We start from the raw sequence: 18465 nt of genomic DNA, 5'->3' as shown, positions 1-18465 counted from the left end.
CTCAGGGAGTTAGACTATGAGGAAAGACTGAGGAAGCTGGGGCTGACCACATTAGAAGAGAGAAGAACAAGAGGAGACATGATAACTATGTATAAATTGGTGAACAAGATTGACATACTGGACAGAGAGTTGATAAAGGTGACCACAAGTAATCATCTCCGAGGACATGGAAAAAAGCTAATAAAGGACATCTGTCTAAATGACGTGAGAAAATACAGTTTCCCGCATCGTAGCATTGATAAGTGGAATAAACTGAGCAGTGATGTCGTTGACACGGTGTGTGTCAATCAGATGAAAGAGAGATATGACAGGAATGGACAAGGAGACAGGTCACAGAGAGCTTAGCTCGGGCCCTGTAATACACAAATAGGTAAATACAAATAGGTAAATACACACACACACACACAGACACACTGTCACCATCTTGTCTTCAGTGATATGTAAATAGTTAGCCTTTGTTTAAAGCAATGCACATTATGTGCTGTACCAACTTGATCACTCAATGCAATCCACTTTTCCACTGTGTGTGTGTGTGCTTTGTGTTGCCTTGTCTTTCACTGTACAGATGGTGATCCAATAACTGTGTGTGTGTGTGTGTGTGAGAGAGAGAGAGAGAGAAAGAGAATTTTCCTTCTGAATAATCATCAGCAGACACAAAATAGGCTTTGAAAAAATAAAAATAGCACTAAACTTTGCAAAATTTACTCCTCTGTGGTTACATGCTTACAGTCTTCAGTTTGGCTCAAGCTTATACTTACTCCATCACTCACTGCCACAATCATATGGATGAAGTCCTGTCTCTATATGATATACAAAGCTCAAGGAGCCCAGTATATTGTGGAGAATTAGCATACCATTAACACAGGACAAAAGTAACATGCAATTTCTTCCTCATGTTTCAGAATTTACATATTCAAGAAATAGGTGCTTCTATCTATCCAGGCATATTATTGGAAATTATCAAATTAAATAAAAGAATATCCAGATAATATACAATGATATTTCCCCGATATAAAAATCAGTATATAGGGTCTATTAGTTTGTGTTATCTTATCCATGTGCAGTTCAAATCTCTCAACAGCATATTCTTTATAACATTCTTTCATTCAAAGTTTTTCCTTCTTTCTTTCTTGTGTCAATGTTAGCAGTGTCAAGATTAACAGTCAACCAACACCTGAGATGTTCTGAGTTTTAATTCCTAGCAACGTGAAGACAAAACGGATTTTGCCTTCTGTCACACAAGGCCCTGTTCATCCAACAGTGGGTAGGTATGTGATAAAAATTGAGTTATTGTAACCTTCCAATCTGGCAAGGCTGGGAGAAACAGTAATCTTGTACCACTGTGTGTGCATGTTGTGTGTGTTCTTCCTACATTGGACTAAAGGAAGCAAATGCCACTCCCTGAGTTGTTTGCAAACGAGCTATAGTATGTGAAAATAAATGAATAACAAATATGTACATATGGTATATGTTTTGACTTGCTTTTTGAGTCTATTACTGAACCTATACATTTATTGTAATTCATTAACTATGTAAAGAACAATCAATTATAACTGGACAAATATTACTTTATTTTGACATTGTACAACAAACTTTATTATAGGAAACTAATCCATGTTTACTATTCACTCGTGATAAAACTAATAATTATATATACATACATACACAGTTCCTCTACATGTATTCAAAGTTCATATTTTTAAATGTCGAAATATCATGCCTTGTCTTTAATATATCATACACACTTTCCTTTTTTCAATATTCACAATGAATGTTTTAGATACAGTAATGGATGATAAATACCATCTAATATATTTCCAAAAACTATCCTTCATTTTTGGTACCTGTGGTGTCTATTGGGTCATACCCATATTTCATCTTCTCCTTAAATCTTAGATAATGGTATTTTCTGTCAAAATGTTTCACCCAGGTTGAGGGGCAGTGCTCAGTGTATTTATTTCGAAGTTCCTTGCAACTTTCATCTGTACCTGCAAAAGAAATATACATTGTACATATAATAACTAAATATAAGGAATATAAATAACTTCTCCAACATATCTTAAATCTCTTATCAGGACTGCTTAGAAATTTAAGGTTCACTATTCCATGTTTATTTGGAAAAATCTCCATTTGTGATAGGATTGTGCCCCAAAAGTATAGTCAGCTCTCTACATGACGAAGTAGTTTTCCTACCTATACTTCTAAGAAAAGTTAAATCTCTCATTTAATATCTCTTTGAGCCCCACTCTCTCTCTCTCTCTCTCTCTCTCTCTCTCTCTCTCTCTCTCTCTCTCTCTCTCTCTCTGCATATTCAGGACAGTATATCACACACTGACCCACACACACACACACACACACACACCCTTACAATATAGAGAAATGAGATATGTGGTGAAGGACATCTGTTCATGTTGGAGTAAAGTAACAAGTGTTAGCAGTTCCAAATAGTATATATTAATGATATGCAGGTGGGGGTGAGCAGCTATATGAATTTATTTGCTGATGATGGTAAAATTGTTAGGAGTAATAAAAATACATGTTGACTGTATGGAGTTGCAAAGAGATATTGACAAGAATTATGAGAGGAGGCAGAAATGGAAACTGGAATCTAATACTAAGAAATGCCATGTGATAGAAATGGATAAGAATACAATAAATTATAATAAGGAAGAAAAAATGAGAGAGTAACTTTTCCAGATACTCTGCCCCAGAAAGGCATATAAGTGGGAAATTTTGGCTTGATGTGCAAGATTTCAACAAATAGGTCTATTAGGGTAGCATTTCATTACATGGACAAGAACATAATGAAGAAAATTATAACCACCACAATATGACCTGGGTTGGAACACACAACAGTCGTGTGGTCTCTGCATATGAAGATATAAAGAGGTTGGAAGGAATTCAGAGTACAGCTACAAAAATGGTACCGGAGCTGAAAGACCTAATCTAAAAAGAAAGATTGAAGGAAATGAGACTGCCAACTTTGCAAGGTAGAAGACCAAGAACAAATCCAGTCAATGGCAGGGGTGTAGCTATAGGCAGTGTAGCCAGTGCAGCCACACTGGGGCTCATCATGAGCTGAGGGCAGGGTTCGGGCCCTTCCCGGCACCGCAGGACCCATTGTGATGTTAAGGAGGGGTGTTATGGCTTCAATTCTCCTTGCAGGGCCATGGTGGCATTGAGCAACAGCACCCCAGTGGGAAAAAGCTACCCCTATTGTTATTTTATAGAGTAAGTGTCATGCAGGGTCATTCATTCACTCACTCATCTATGTCATGGTTTCACCATTTTGGTTTCAGAAACTAAGTCAATGAGTCACAAAACTATCAGTGTATTTTATTGTTTATGGAGAAAACATCATTTACATTGACACAACTAACATAAAAATGATGAAAAGTATATAACTTTTTTATCATTATGTGAATACCAAAAGAAAATAATTAATTTGGTTTTCACATTATGATGCATTATGGGTAATATGTGTATACTTTCGGTCGTGTCGACCAATCAGAGCTGATCAAGTGACAAGATGAAAATCAAGGGATAGATTAACCAGGAAAGGTAATCATAGACTTGCTAGGCTACTGTTTGTCTCCGTCTCATCATGCCACTTAAGCACAGAAGTGGATCCCAAAAAAGACAAGAAAGGTGAGAACAATAGAAAAGAATTTCTAAACTACCTAAATTAGATGCATTTGGTTTTTGCAAACCTACTACCCCCTGCCAGGCTGCGGAAATGACCCCGGCTCCTCACAGCACCAGTACTGAGTCCAAGCTTCAGCATGGCACTGCATCCAAACCATTAATGACAATGTGTGTTAAGTTAAAGACTCTTGTCCTGCGTGAGTAAAGGTTATTCATGTGTACATGAAAGGGCCAGTCCAAAGATCTTATACCAGGGCCCGTGGACTATAAGCTCTACCACTGGTTGAACTGGTTGATCTATATTAAGCTAATCAACTCTCCACAATATGCATGCTTACTATAGTTTGTGTCTTAAATTCTTTCTGAATCACACACAAAATTGTATGCTGAGAGTGTAATACTGTGTGAATAAATACTATTACTGACTTACCTCCGCTATCAATACAAGCCCAGAATTTGTCCCGTGAGTCCCAGCACTGGTAACGTGCCTCTTTGTCTGGAAAGTGGGTTCTGTGCTCACCTGCTTCTCTTGGCATTATGAAACTGGAAGAGAATATACCATCCTTATAAATGAGTTATTTCTATGCTTAATACCTGTAAAGGTGGAGATAGCTAATTTCCAAGGTCTAAAACCTTGGAAGAGACAGGCAAGTGACATGGATGAATGCAAGTTATTGAGTACAGAAACACATCTGTGGTGCTCAAAAGTGGTGATGAAAGTTTATGTAAGTCCTGGGTTTTAAAGATGATGGTCTATAATGATGCCATATATTTATCCCTTCACTATTATAGCTTAACTACTTATGGAATAACAGGCAAGAGACAAAACACGGCTCTCACCCCAGTGGAATATTTCCTCCAGAAATATTCCACTAGGAAAACAGTCGGAAGAAAACATCACCATATACCATATATGTTATGTTATGTTAACCACATACGTACATACGCATTTTACAGTAAAGATTGAATTAGAGTAACATTGTTAAATCACACAACTTCTATCGGCCATTCATGCTTGGAATACAAGTGTGACATCACAGCCCCTGCTCTGTACTCACCTGCAGGGCCGCCTCGTGCCTCTCACCCTGTGTTTACGATTACGTCGTGACTGACTGAGTTGACTCTATTATTGCATTTTGCTTTTATAACAGCATCCTTTTCAGTTTTTTGACAAATACTTAGATAGGTTATGATAATTCTCCTACGCATTCCTTTCGTGTAGTAGTGCTAAGATCTTAGAAATATGCTAGCTGGAAAACTGAAAAACACTCCAAAAATTATAATGAATTAAAGTTAAGTAGATACTGTCATCCTCCTCCTCTTCCTTCTCACCTTACTGCTAATTACATTATCGGTGCTTTCATAATCATCACTATCATTATCACCATCACCATTCACCATACAGTGTTATCGCCGTGGTCCCTCCTGCAGCAGCAGATAACAACAACAATGGCTGATCCTAGGACGGAAGTTCGCAACGACGCTGATTTGCCCGTCGCTGTGGCTGCCCCAGACCCTAAAAACGTGCAGGAACTCACCAAATATGTAAATGGATATAGTAGCATCTACCTGTTGATGTTTTTAGCCATATTTTGTTGTTCAGTATTAAGTGTGAGTGACCAACACCCACTCTTGGGATGTGGTTGCCATGACAACAGCGTGGCTCGCTTCATTTATAGTTAGTTTTACCTAGGGACAAGAAGGTGATGATGATAACAGTCACATAGTCTATTCGGTTTTAGATGGGGGTGGTGGATGTGCAGAATTGCATGCTTAAAAAATTTTACTTACATAATGTATTAGTGTTTATTTAAGATCAGACAGGATAATGATATCATGGCAAAGATTAACTACTGTGGGAAATAAGATAAGCATGGATGGAAAGCAAGTATATATACAGTTTTTCTTATTAATGTCCACTAGTAGTAATGGTAAAATTGCAGTTTCACCCAACCATGGAATTTAAAGTGACTTGTTTTTCTGGTAAGAAATTTTGTGATTTGATTGATGGTGCGTATTTGTCATTTCCATCACAAATTTATATTTTGGTAAAATTCTAGTTTCTGCCCATACTCCTCCTCCTCTCCAACAAGCTTGGGGACAGGTGGGAATGCGGGGTTTCAGATGGGGAACATGAAATGTGTATTTTTATGCATAACTGGGGGGAAGAATTGCTATCCTAAACTCTACAGAAGGTTCAATACAACTTTCGTAAATTCACTAATTTGTATAAATTCCATAAATTTGAAGTAAACTTCATCAAGGACACAAACCTAACTTAACCTAATGTAAACCTAAGCCTAACCTTACATAATGTAAACCTAAGGAAACTTATAGTGAAAATTCCATAGACTTTTAATGGAAATTTTTTCCCCATTATGCAAAAATATGCATTTCCGACGCACATCATGTTCCCCACCCCAAACCCTGCATTCCCACCTGTCTCCAAGCTTGTTGGGGGGACTAGGGGAGAGTATGGCATAAACTAGAATTAAACCAATATTTTTTGAGTTAACTATGACTGTTTTCTCAAGTCCAACTTATGCCTACCTCTCATTACCAACAATCTTGTGGGATCTGTAGGAAATCAGGGTTTTTGGGTGGGGAAGCATTAAATCGACTATTATGAATTTGCAGAAAGGTTGGACATCAATTAAATCACATACAAAAACTGTTGCTTTGTTTGTGTTGAGTAACATTGCCAATGCTACATTTTCAATTGTTTCCATTACACCAAAACCTCCAAGGGATACCAAACAAACTCAACCTTATTATCTCCTAGTCATAGGGGGAGTGCAATCCTGGAAACTCCCCAGAGATTATTAACCAAACCCAATGTAATTACCTTCTAGCCGAGGGGCTAGCAGGTGGCTCGCAAGGGTTATTAACTAAATCTATCATCATAACCTTCTACCTGGGGAGGACTGTGCAGGACAATTTCTAGTTTTACCCAACCAATGATTTTGTGACAAGCATTAAATCAAGGTTATAATGTTTTGTTTGGTTAGTGCTCTTGTAGGGGTCTGGTGGGGCACAGGCGACCTAGCTACAAGGTTATTACATTGGGTTTGAATTAGTTTAGTAACCCTTAGGGGGCTCCAAGTGGGGCCCCCCTCAATTAGGAGGTTATTATGATGGATTTGGTTAGTAACCCCTGGTAGATGTGGTGTAGCAGATACAGAAAAAAATGCTGCTCAACATAAACAAAGTAACTTGCCACAGCAGCCTCCACCATCAAAGTATTTTGTAAGTTTTTGTGTGATTTAGTTGTTTTCTCATGTTTTGCAATGCACATTAGTCAATTTAATGCTCCACCACCCAAAAACTCTGATTTTCCACAGATCCCCCAGGATTGTTGGGAATGAGAGGTAGGTATAAAGTTGTAGTTGAAAAACAGTCATAACTTGAAAATATTAATTTTTAATGGAAATGATATATACAATCAATCAATTCACTACATTTCTCACTAGAAAAACATGAGTCACTTCAGAGATTCCGTGCTTGGATCAAACTGCAAATTGACCGTAGTAATTATCAATATATACAGTGCCTTTCTAAAGAATAACCGACAAAATTGTTCAAAAGTGTGTTTTTAGAGAGAATCTCAATTTGGCCCATTCATTTAATTTGTTCAAGATTATAGTGTAATGGCTTGCAGAACTAGGTGTGATAGCCAGTCTGTTGCAGTGGTTTTGTGGACAGAGAGCCCTGAAGATGGTGGTCCATGCCAGATGTTGAATAATATTTGTTAAGTACAGAGAACTGCTATCATGTTCAGGGTCCTAAAGTCTCTAATGCCTTATGCTTTCTGTTTTCTTTATAGTCATTATGCTAGTAAATTTAACCAGCAGATTTGTTTCTTATACTATACTGTATTCTCTTTTTTTGATAGGAATGATTTTATAATGATTTTATTTTGCATATATATTCCATCATAAAAACTAGATACAGGCTTATTTTGACCTTGGCTCATCAAGATTGGATTTGAATCACATCTTTGGCTGATTCAGCCCCTAATTGAGGATAAATCTTTTATTTTTTTTTCTTTCTTCACTGATTTGGAGTTTTCTTGATTTCTTGAGGGCATGAAAAGAAAAGTTTGATATAAATAACCATCTGCAAGGCTGACTGGATATCAAGATAAGTCATTGTCTAGAATGTTATACTGACTATGTAGAAACACAAACAATTCTTTAGTTGCTTTAATTGCATTAATACTAAAATGGAGATGGAGAGAAAGTCATACATCTTGTGATTTGGTGCAATAACCTTTGTGTTATGAATAGATAACATTTTTGCAAGAGTAGAGTACACAACTAAAAAATGTGTAGAGTAGAAATATCTTTTGATACATTGTGCCCAAACTAGTTACTGAATGCTGATGATGAACCATTATCAATATTACTCTTTATACAGTCTTCCTCCCTCTTTCTCCTAATGTCAGCTTTTGCACACACACACACACACACACACACACTCTTTCTTGGTTTAATCTGTCATTATTTATGAAAGCCAAATATGCCAGCAACTAGGATCAAGTAGGCCAGGGACAAGGGTTGAATAAGTCAGGGACAAGAGCCAAATGAACCACTAAATGGTCCTGATAAGCCAGAGTCAAATCAGCTAATGTCTAAAGTTTCCTGCTCCAACAAAAAACTAGTTTCTGGATCATGATCCTTACTATCATCTTTTGTGCATATCTCACAAATGATATTTATCTTTTGCAGGTGACGGTGTTGCTACAGCAAATGCAGGAGCGATTTCAGACCATGTCTGACCAGATTATATCAAGAAATATCCTTTTATGTTTGACTCATTAGTTATTACTGCTGCAAGCTGTGAATTAGGAATTACCCAAGATCCACAGTTTTCCACATACTGAAAATGGACTCATTTTTGGAAAATAGAAATTAATTAGGAGTTGCACATATCTCCATTTTTACTAAGTATCACCTTTTTAGTGGAATAAGTAAAAAATTATAATTCAGGTTGTGTGTCTTTTTACAGAGCTATCATGTGCACTGTGCACACAACAAATAGTTCTTCATAATTTCAGTTTTCAACATCTTGATTTTTTTTTCATATAAACTTATGTCATCTCTTTGATTTGAAATTTTGAGTTATTGTGTAGGCACTGCATGCATCATCCTATTAGTAACTTATAAGGAGACAAATAGATAATGGATATGGTGTTGCATTCATTCAAATGATCATTTACACCATCTACCTTAATACTGGACACAAGTTTTCATATTTCACATTTTTGCATGTGCAGTAGAAACAATTTGTAGTAGTTTTCCAAAGAGACTGTTAAAGTCTGGCTTCAGACTTTATATAGTAATTCATTGGCCCAGTTGCTTTTAAGAATTAACCATTTGCTTTCAGACATTTTTTAGGTGTAACTAAATCTTATGTTCTTCCCAGAATCTTTATAAGTCAGTCCTCCAACTAGCTAAAAACTTCTTCATCAATAGAAAATCATGAAAATGTCACAGTATTTTTAGAGTTAGATTCTGTCATGACTTCTGACACTTAGCAGAAAATACTTAAATTAATCACCTCATCTTTTTCCTCCTTTATTTTAACCTGATGGTACCATTGTCATCTCTTCACTCAAATCCTTGCTAAATACTCTACCTTGCATGATTCAGGGCTTGTTCTTCACTTTCCTCCATCCTCTGACTGCTTCATGATCCTTCACAGTGATGTTCTTGTGCCTTTGCAAGCTTTAACATTCAGAAAGTTTATGGACCCGGTGGGGTCCCTCCTATTGTTTTCCAAAACTGTGCTTCTATGCTTGCATCTTGCCTAGTTCTTCCAACTCTATCAGCTTGCTCCTGAAAATTGTGACTGCTGTAACTCTTCAAACTACCATCTTATTGCTTTGATTTCTTGCCTCTTTAAAGTTTTTGAGTACCTTTAAAGGAAGATTTCTGCACATTTATCACTTTACAACCTTATATGTGATTGTCAGTATGAGGTTCTTTTATGGTTGTTCTACACTTTCCTTATTTAGGTTTTGGTTATCCTCTTTTAGGTATTTTGGCTAAAACTTTTGATAGAGTGTGGCACAAAGCTTTGATTTTGAATTGTGACTCAGTCTTGTAACAGACATAACAAGCCTGTCGAGATACTTCTAAGCTCTAAAATCTAAAATCCATCCTATGTCAGACTCCAATAAGTTGATGGAAAAAGGATTACCATATTTGACAGCGTATAGGGCACATGGGCATATAAGACGCACTTCCATTTCAACAGGTCAAATTCAGAAAAAATATTTTAGTGTACAGTATTTAAGTATACACTGTTGAATGAGGATGACATAAAAATGTCACCCTCATGTTCTGGCCAATGTGGGGCAACAAAAATTATATTTACGTTTCCTTGTGTTCTTCAGCTGATTTTCTTCCTGTCGCCAGACAAATATAATATTTTCCAAAAGCCCATGCTGCTACTCCATTGCCATGCACCTTGGCATAATCTACCACTGGTAGTTTGTGGGAGATTGTGTAGCTTGATCTTTTTTCCTCCTGCTGCCATAATGGTGTGGTTGTTGATGTATTTTGGTATGATCATGAACTTGCTGTTATTCCTCACCGTCAGATGGCATCAAGTCAGGGTTCCAATTGGCTCATATTTATGAACATGCATCACAGCCTCTGAGATTATATTGCTTTCATTTTTACTATTATTTCTTTTTAAAGTAATGATATTGGTAATGATAATAATACCAGCAATAAAATAGTGATGCATGCAGTTAGGGTAAGTAGAAGTACTGTTCATAATCTAGGTTAGTGAGCACCAGGGAGAAGATTAGCCTACAGGAGGTCTCAAGTTAGTATATTAGACATAGGGTGAATTTTTGAGACAAACTTTTTTTGGAAAAAAATAAAGTGCCTCCTATATGCCGTCAAATACAGTACTTAAGGATAGCATTTTTGAGCATTTTTCAGAATGGTTATATTATTTAGAGAGAGGAAGAGAGAGAGAGAGAGAGAGAGAGAGAGAGATATTATACCTATATTGTCAATGTCTTTTCCTTAATTCAACCTTACTAGATGAAATGGGAACCCGTATCGACGATTTGGAAAGAAATATTGCCGACCTAATGACACAAGCTGGGCCAGAAGAAGTAGATAAGTGAAATTATGTTTATATAAGTACTATGTATGTGATTTTAAGAAGAGTGAAGCAGGTTGTATGAAGAACGATCTTTTTAACAGATTGCATATATACTTAAAGATCCATTGTTATTTTTTCTAAAATACATCAGTTTTACAATTAAGGAAGTAAGATAACTTTGATAGGTGCACTATGAATTTAATTATTGCCAACAAATGCTGTAAGAACTCGAAAGTAAAGGAAATAAGTTTAGAAACAAGACATGTCTATTTGCCTGTTGTTATTGAATAGTTGTTGCAGCCCTGGATTCCCTCATTAATGTATGAAGCAATGTATGTAATTCATTCTAACCTCTCACAATGTAAGCAGGTCTGTCAGCTAATCATGTTTACTTTGTCAGTTGTGTCTTGCAACAACAATGTCTTTGTCAAGTTGTGTTCCAACTTTTTTGGTGATTTGTCAAGGATATAAGAAAAGGTTTGCTAGATATTTGGTGGTAATCTTCTAGAAGGTTTTGTCATTAATGTAAAGTCATTAGATGCTCCTCTTGATGTATTATATATATATAACTTCATATGTATTACTTAATTTATTCATGTAATTTCACATGCATTTCTATGCTAATATTTGTAATACATTTCTAGTATCTTTGCATACACATGATATCACACTTTGTAGAGGGAGAGAAAGAACCCCTCAAAAACAGTATCAATTGATAATTAAATGGATTTTTTTTCTTTTTGACACAATAAAATGAAAAATATACTATGTCATTGATATAACTTTTTTTTTCATAAAACTTTCTTTGCATACCATTTTTAACTTATCATCAGAATCCGGAAAATTCTTCTATGTAAAAGGAGCACTGGCCTAGTGTAACAAAAATGTTAGGAAAGAGAAGACCCACTAGAGCTCCAGACTGAAAAGGGAACTCAAAAAAGATTTTTAGAAAATGGAGAACAAGTGTCTTGAAAGTGTTAAAGTCATAAGAAGGAGGAAATATAGAAGCAGGCAGGGAGTTTCAGGGTTTATCAGAAAGAGAAATGAATGACGGAGAATACTGGTAAACTTTTCCATTAGAGAGGTGGACAGGATAGGACAGAGAGAAAGTAGAATGTCTTGTACTGTGAGGCCATGTGAGAAGAGGCATGCAGTTAGCAAGTTCAGAAGAGCGGTTAGTATGAAAATAGGAGTGTGGCAATGAAAAAGAGGTTGCAGACAGTGTGTCAGAAGAGAGTTCATAAAATGAAATGCTTTAATCTACCCTGTCTAAAAGAGTGGTATAGGTGAATCTCTCTTATATCTACTGTACTTTTGAGGGACTGAACTCTACAGAATATGAGATGTTGTGAGATTTGAAGTACATCTTTTCAGGAGAATATTTGGAACCACACAAAGATGGAAAGTGGTGTGAAAAAATAAAAACCTAGAGTGTATGGAATGTAGTACTCTGATTTGATGGAATTTACTGTAATCCATAGCAGCATGCAACACATTATTTATAGACTTATTTATTTATACACTTGTTTAATCTATTTACTTTTATCTTTTTGTCTTGTCACTGTTAGATTTATGTAACCTTACCTCTGTTATTGTTATCATGCAGTATTTGTCTTGCATCCAAAATTATTCATTACTTTGCAGTGCATTGAAGGAAAATATTTCTTTGATAATATTAGGGTTTCAATATTACTCAATAAGTTTAGCGTGTCAGCCAGCTAGAATACTGCTCATTTGCAATTTTTTTTTTTTTTTTTTTTTTTTTTTTGCCATTTTTTTTCCTTTAATAGACTTTTCTGAACCTATCTATTGTGCTTTTAAATTTCTCTTTTACTTGGACACATTCTTCTATCCCATAATATGAATGAGACATCTGTAACAAAAGGTGCATCCATAACACAACACAACCTTGAGTTTGTGGCATTTGTCATTTTACATTGTTTTATCTTATGGCAGATTCATGGAAAACGGCACAATTCTGGTATGGCGCCATCTTATCTCTGTCATCCTCCATTGATTGGATGAGCTCTGTGGGTGATGCAGACCTCTGCCTGTCAAAAATCAAATGAATTTACCCATGCTGTTTACCCTTCTATTAGACAGGCTAATTTGGCACTGTTGATGATATAATGAAGTGAAGGATGGATTTGCCTGTCATGGTTCAGGTTTAACTCATAACAGGTGAATTAGCACTTCTCTACATCTAGATGCCTCATATATATATATATATATATATATATATATATATATATATATATATATATATATATATATATATATATATATATATAATTTTATATTTGACTATAATATTTTACTTTAAGTTCATCAGACATGAAACATTATTGAGTGTATGATTTCCTTCATAATGTTTGAACTGCATTCAGCTTTTCATTCTAAGTGTTGGCCACCCAATAATAACTTTTTTTTTTTTTTTTTTTTTTTTTTTTTACGGTGTTCTTACAAGATTATATTTTCATTAATTGGACACCATTCAGGCAATACACATGAGAGTAGTGCCAAAGGGTCACTTTTAGAGGTGAAGCAGGGAACCCCTTATTAGCCTGCAGGTAACTATGTTGTGCAGTATATCATCAGAAATCTGTCGCGATGTGAAATAATCCCGAACGTAGAGGGGAGTAATGAATGTTGCATGTTTTACCTACAAGAAAAGTTCAAGTTATGCACAGCCATGTTAATTTTTTCTATTTTTATGACATAGCCAACTTCTTTGGTCTTCCATATATTTTCTATACATGCACTTTTGCATCACCTGACTGCCAAATGAAACCTCAGCACTCTTTCTGACACATGGTGTGTTTATGATTTATTAATATGCTGTTTGATATACTATTGTATTCAAAAGATTTTTGCACTTGTAGAAATTACATATACTATATTGTGATTAATGTTAAAAGAATCATAGCCATATTTTGAAATTTTTTATCTTTAAATATGTAAGGAAGACATGCTCAAGGAAAAAAGTTAATCCACAAGAATAAACTGTGTAAAAAAAGTAAAGCTCAGGATTTTCTTTGCTATCCTCATTTAGTTTATGTAATCATGATTATTAGGAAAATATTTGTGGCGCATGGAAAGGAGAAAAAAGAGTAGGGTGGAGGAAGAGGGAGTACTTATTTTCTACTACTTCCTTTCTCCCTTTAATTTTTCTTTCATTTCTCACTCTTTCTTCTTATATCTATTCTCTCTACCTTTTTTCCCATACTCTCATCCTCCTCCACCCTTCACCCACATCCTTGCCCCATGTACTATACTTCCTTTGGTACAAACTCTCTCCTACTACTCCACAATGCATTCCTTTCTCCTCTCTTTCCCTTTCCTTTCTCTCTCTCTCTCTCTCTCTCTCTCTCTCTCTCTCTCTCTCTCTCTCTCTCTCTCTCTCTCTCTCTCTCTCTCTCTCTCTCTCTCTCTCTCTCAGTATCCCTCGCTGTCACTTCCCTTCCCCTTATTTGTTCAAGATTCTATATAGCATTTACTCCCCATCCTTCCTCAGTTCCCACTCTCTTTCACTCTTGAATTATTCTATTCTCATAATCATTCTGTTACCAGTCTTCAGAATTGTTCTTTCTCACACATCATCTTTCACTAATTTTCACATTTGTGTTCTCTTACCCATGCTGGTTCTGTTCAGTGAAATTTAATCAGAATATACAATGAGCCATTTTTGAAGATTTTTATGCTCAGAAAAGGACTGCTTGTTTATTTATCTATTTATTATTATTATTATTTCTTTTTTTATTTATACCATTGTTGATATGGAACTACCTCATTTGATGTCTCCCTCAGGTTCAGAGTTACCAGTCACTTCATGCTGACCTCATACTGTCATAGTATGTCCTCCAGCTGAAGTTAAAAATCAACATTAAGCTAATGTGCACTCTGAGCCTCATACTGGTGGCCTCATAAGTGGTCTGAATCTGGAACCTTGGCATCAAGGTACACCACTGCAGGGGATGGTCATTTCATGCCCAGGAACTCCAGGTGAGCCAGAGTAAGGCCCTTCAGTTTCTCATTGATGTTGGCTTTCAGGATAGAATGCAATGGTTGAGGATAATGAATGGGATAAGTAATAGCCACACAGACAGGACAGACACAGACAGACAAGATACTACCTACAATACTAAGGATCTGTCTATATGACTACTTGTTTGTCTGCCACATGTTTTTATAGTGAAGAGTGGAAAACATTGATTCCACAGCAGAAGTTTGATAAACCCCTGTGAAAATGGCAATATATTTCTGTTTGTCTTCATAACATCTACCTGAAGACAGTACACATGCTCATCATATGTTATGGCCACTAGAAAATACAGTGAAGTTATGAATATAAATGAGGGCAAGTAACAGAAAAGATGGTGGTGCAATATTTCTCACTGTGGTGTCACATACACAAACTGCTTAAGAGGTGCTCTGTAATGGCAGAATAGTTAGCTTTTTGGTTGTTGCTCTCTGTATGCCTTCTAACTTCCTTCTGTGCTTTTATTTTCTTTCATGTGCTGAGCAAGTTATTGCTATACTGTATCATTATGGTTATGGTGATTATTTTCCTAATCACTTCTTCACTATCTAGACAAAGGCAACTCTTATAGTAGGTTGAAAGTTTCACCTGTTGTCTTACTGATATGTTTTATGTAGGATAACTTCCCAGAGAATATCACTCCAGGATCTTTTTCCTATGATATCTTATTGATTATTTCATTTCCACCTTATAATTATAACAGCACCTCCTGTTACTTTTTTTTCAAAACTCCATCTTTTTACACTTCCCAAGGTTAAATTCCATTTGCCATCTGTTGTTCCACTCACTCAGCTTGTCCAGATCTCTTTGTAATTCTTCACAGTTTTCAATTTCTTTCACTCTTCTCATCACATGCCTGGATACATTCTCCACCATATTATTTATACACACTATGAACATTGCTGGTGCTACCAATGCCTCTTGGGGGACTCCACTTAATAAAAGGCCCCACACTGATAGCTGCTTATTAGCTTTCACATCTTTTTTTTTTTTCCCTTTCTTTTTTTCATCCATCCATTCCACCAGCCTTTCTTTTAAACCATCTATCTTCTCCAGTTTCCATAGATTTTTTTTCTATCAAAAACTTTTCTTAAATCTATAGTTGCTAATGCAGTCTACCAAACCATCTCTTCCCTATATCATATCAATAATTCTTAAATAAAAGTACAAGAAATTGATTAGAAGAGATCTTCCATTTCTAAAACTAAATCTACAATTTGTGATTTTTTATATTTATTTTTATCTAATCACATATTATTGCTACAACACTTGCCAGCCAAACTGGTCTGTAAATTAATGAGTCTTGTGTGTCTCCTTTAAATATGGGCACAATGTTTTCTATTTTCCAATAATATGGAACTATTCCTTCATTAATAAAGGTACATATGATGGTATGTAATTTATCTTTAAGCTGGTTATTGCATTCTTTTTAATACCCATCCCAACACTCTATCCAGTCCTGCAGCCTTTCTCACATCTAAGGTTTTAATAATTTCATTAATTTCCAGTATTACCATATTACTTGAAATTCCTCCACTTTCCTATTTTCTTGTATATTCAGTAGCCTTATAAATTCTTTTTCTTTGTAGAATTTCCTTGAAGCTTTTATTCATCACTTCTGTTATGTCTTTTGAGTCCTCATATATTATGGGAGGAGTCCCATGCACACAGGTATACCATTCCTCACCTCACCATTCCTTCCATACATGTAGGTAAAACTGTGGGTAAGCACCTGCCCTAGTAAGGGGGTGGAGCACCAAGCCTCATTTGGTATATGCCCAATGGGTCACAGGGAACATCAAACTGAGATGTTCAGCAAAAGAACTCTTCACCTACCCACTGGAGGAGAAAGTATGGCAGCCCCAGCTCTCCCACACACTGCAATGGTGAGGTGCCTGTGGAAAAGGAGGGGGTACTGAGGCAATACTTGAAACCAGGGCAGGCCAGCAGAACAACCCCTACTGCCAATGGTGCCCTTAGCAACTCACATGATCAGTGAGCTATATGTACTAGGATATTTTTGCAGGAATTGTTGCTATGAGGAACTTATATTTTCCAATGACTTTTGATACCTGTTCCTAGTTTGCAAAGAAATCCTGGAAGGAAGGTGTTTTTAATTTACCTATAGGGGATATTTGTGTGTGTTCTTGCCTATTTGCTCTTACCTATCTATATTTTCAAAGGACTGAGTCAAGCTTATAATGATTTGTCTTTTAAAAGTCAATTGTGGTGCAAATGAGAGTGAATGTGAAAGTTGTTTGTCTTGTCTTGGTTAGCCTTCTCTTTGGGGAGACAGACTTGGTAATACATGTTTATATATATATATATATATATATATATATATATATATATATATATATATATATATATATATATATATATATATATATATATATATATATATATATATATATTATGCATACATGTGTATATTGTTTTATTTCTCTCTCATTGAAGTGTTTTACCTTTCACTTAATTCCATATCCTTTAGATAAGACATTCACATTCAGAGTGTCAGGATACATGCAAAGAGCTGGAGGAAACCACTGATTTATCATTATAGATAAGTTTGGTGATATGCAAGATCAAACTGCTGGTGCAAAGGAAAGTAAATTAAACAGCTAAAAACTGTGGTATATTCATTTAGCTGTTATGGTTCCTATGTAGCCAGCTGGCTTTTAATCTGACATGAAGTAAGTCATCATTGTGTAATAAATGTTTGGCTTCTTTGACTCATGTAAGGTCACAGACAGTATCCTCCTATAACATAGATAGGAAACATGGCAAATTAATATAATGTCAATGAGTATGATAGATGTAGTGGGAAAGAGCATCCTCCTGTGATATGTGAGAGTAGAGTGAGAGAATTGAACATGTAAGTGTAGGAATATGAGGAAGCTATAGGTGTGCAGCAAAATGGCACATGTCCTGCTGTCTAACACACATTGGTCCGGGGGTAGAGAGGACTAGGGGTATATCATTGTAGGAACATGACAAAACCAAGTGAGGAAAGTTTAAATTCCCTATTGTCTGATGCATTCATAAAAGCAACACTGGATAGAATGAAAGGTATAGATAGAGAAACAAAATTAATGGGGATATTTAAGAAACTTTGTGCAAGCTTCCTTATGAGTGAGTCAATTTTGCTTCCTCATTTAAGTGAGTTATCTTTAAGCACCTATTAAAATTACACATCATTACAATCATGACTCCCACATACATTTTTTTTTCTCTCTCTCTCTCTCTCTCTCTCTCTCTCTCTCTCTCTCTCTCTCTCTCTCTCTCTCTCTAGTTTAAATTATATTATTGGTGAAGTTTAATATAACTAAATATAATAACCCAATATGGATATAAAAGGCATATGCTACTGTAAAAATGGAATGAATATCGGGTTTTGTATTTTGCGCCAAATGCGTGTTGTCGTCTGCACAGGGAAAGTGTATAGACGTCGTAAAAACAACCACATTGAAATTATATCTAAGACAAACGCTTGCAGCATATATGGTGTCAAGTATCTTATGAAGTAGTTTGTTCCATTATTCAAAGAGTTCGAGTGCGTTCGTTAGTCATATAGAGTAAGCAAGCTATTATAAAAGTAAATTATTCCTTAGATTTTGGTAGATTTCACACATAAATGTAACAAGGTGTGGCTTGTAAAC

At 35.8% G+C, this 18465-nt stretch overlaps 2 protein-coding genes across 3 annotated transcripts; one reads left to right on the top strand and one right to left on the bottom strand.

Annotated features, from left to right (window-relative positions):
- Positions 1-1550: 1550 nt before the first annotated feature.
- On the bottom strand, positions 1551-4860 carry LOC123503579 (cytochrome c oxidase assembly factor 6 homolog). 2 transcript variants are annotated; one of them, XM_045253474.1, is made up of 3 exons: positions 4704-4860; positions 4076-4188; positions 1551-1988 (listed from the first exon to the last, which is right to left on the bottom strand). In XM_045253474.1, exons 2-3 carry the CDS (start codon positions 4179-4181, stop codon positions 1825-1827), a joined length of 270 nt encoding a protein of 89 aa, XP_045109409.1. In that variant the 5' UTR covers positions 4182-4188; positions 4704-4860; the 3' UTR covers positions 1551-1824. The 2 variants fall into 2 exon arrangements, with proteins under 2 accessions (XP_045109409.1, XP_045109408.1); XM_045253473.1 differs by lacking the exon at positions 4704-4860 and adding an exon at positions 4588-4610.
- A 178-nt stretch (positions 4861-5038) lies between these two features.
- LOC123503580 (heat shock factor-binding protein 1-like) lies at positions 5039-11534 on the top strand. The gene is made up of 3 exons (XM_045253475.1): positions 5039-5190; positions 8373-8439; positions 10701-11534. Exons 1-3 carry the CDS (start codon positions 5095-5097, stop codon positions 10787-10789), a joined length of 252 nt encoding a protein of 83 aa, XP_045109410.1. The 5' UTR covers positions 5039-5094; the 3' UTR covers positions 10790-11534.
- The last annotated feature ends 6931 nt before the right edge of the window (positions 11535-18465 follow it).

Source organism: Portunus trituberculatus, chromosome 14 (assembly GCF_017591435.1).
Source record: "Portunus trituberculatus isolate SZX2019 chromosome 14, ASM1759143v1, whole genome shotgun sequence".
Classification (NCBI taxonomy): Eukaryota; Metazoa; Arthropoda; class Malacostraca; order Decapoda; family Portunidae; genus Portunus; species Portunus trituberculatus.
Note: the sequence above shows the minus strand (reverse complement) of the source record. Positions and strands in the feature narration are given on the sequence as shown.

What these genes read in the sequence shown, in the direction of transcription:
- LOC123503580 (XM_045253475.1), top strand. Translation starts at nt 5,095, where the DNA reads ATGGCTGATCCTAGGACGGAAGTTCGCAACGACGCTGATTTGCCCGTC. An exon ending in TGCAGGAACTCACCAAATAT is followed by an intron (nt 5,191 to 8,372) that starts GTAAATGGATAT and finishes TATCTTTTGCAG; the next exon opens with GTGACGGTGTTGCTACAGCA. An exon ending in TGACCAGATTATATCAAGAA is followed by an intron (nt 8,440 to 10,700) that starts ATATCCTTTTAT and finishes ATTCAACCTTAC; the next exon opens with TAGATGAAATGGGAACCCGT.
- LOC123503579 (XM_045253473.1), bottom strand. An exon ending in GGCTTGTATTGATAGCGGAG is followed by an intron (nt 1,989 to 4,075) that starts GTAAGTCAGTAA and finishes TTTCTTTTGCAG; the next exon opens with GTACAGATGAAAGTTGCAAG.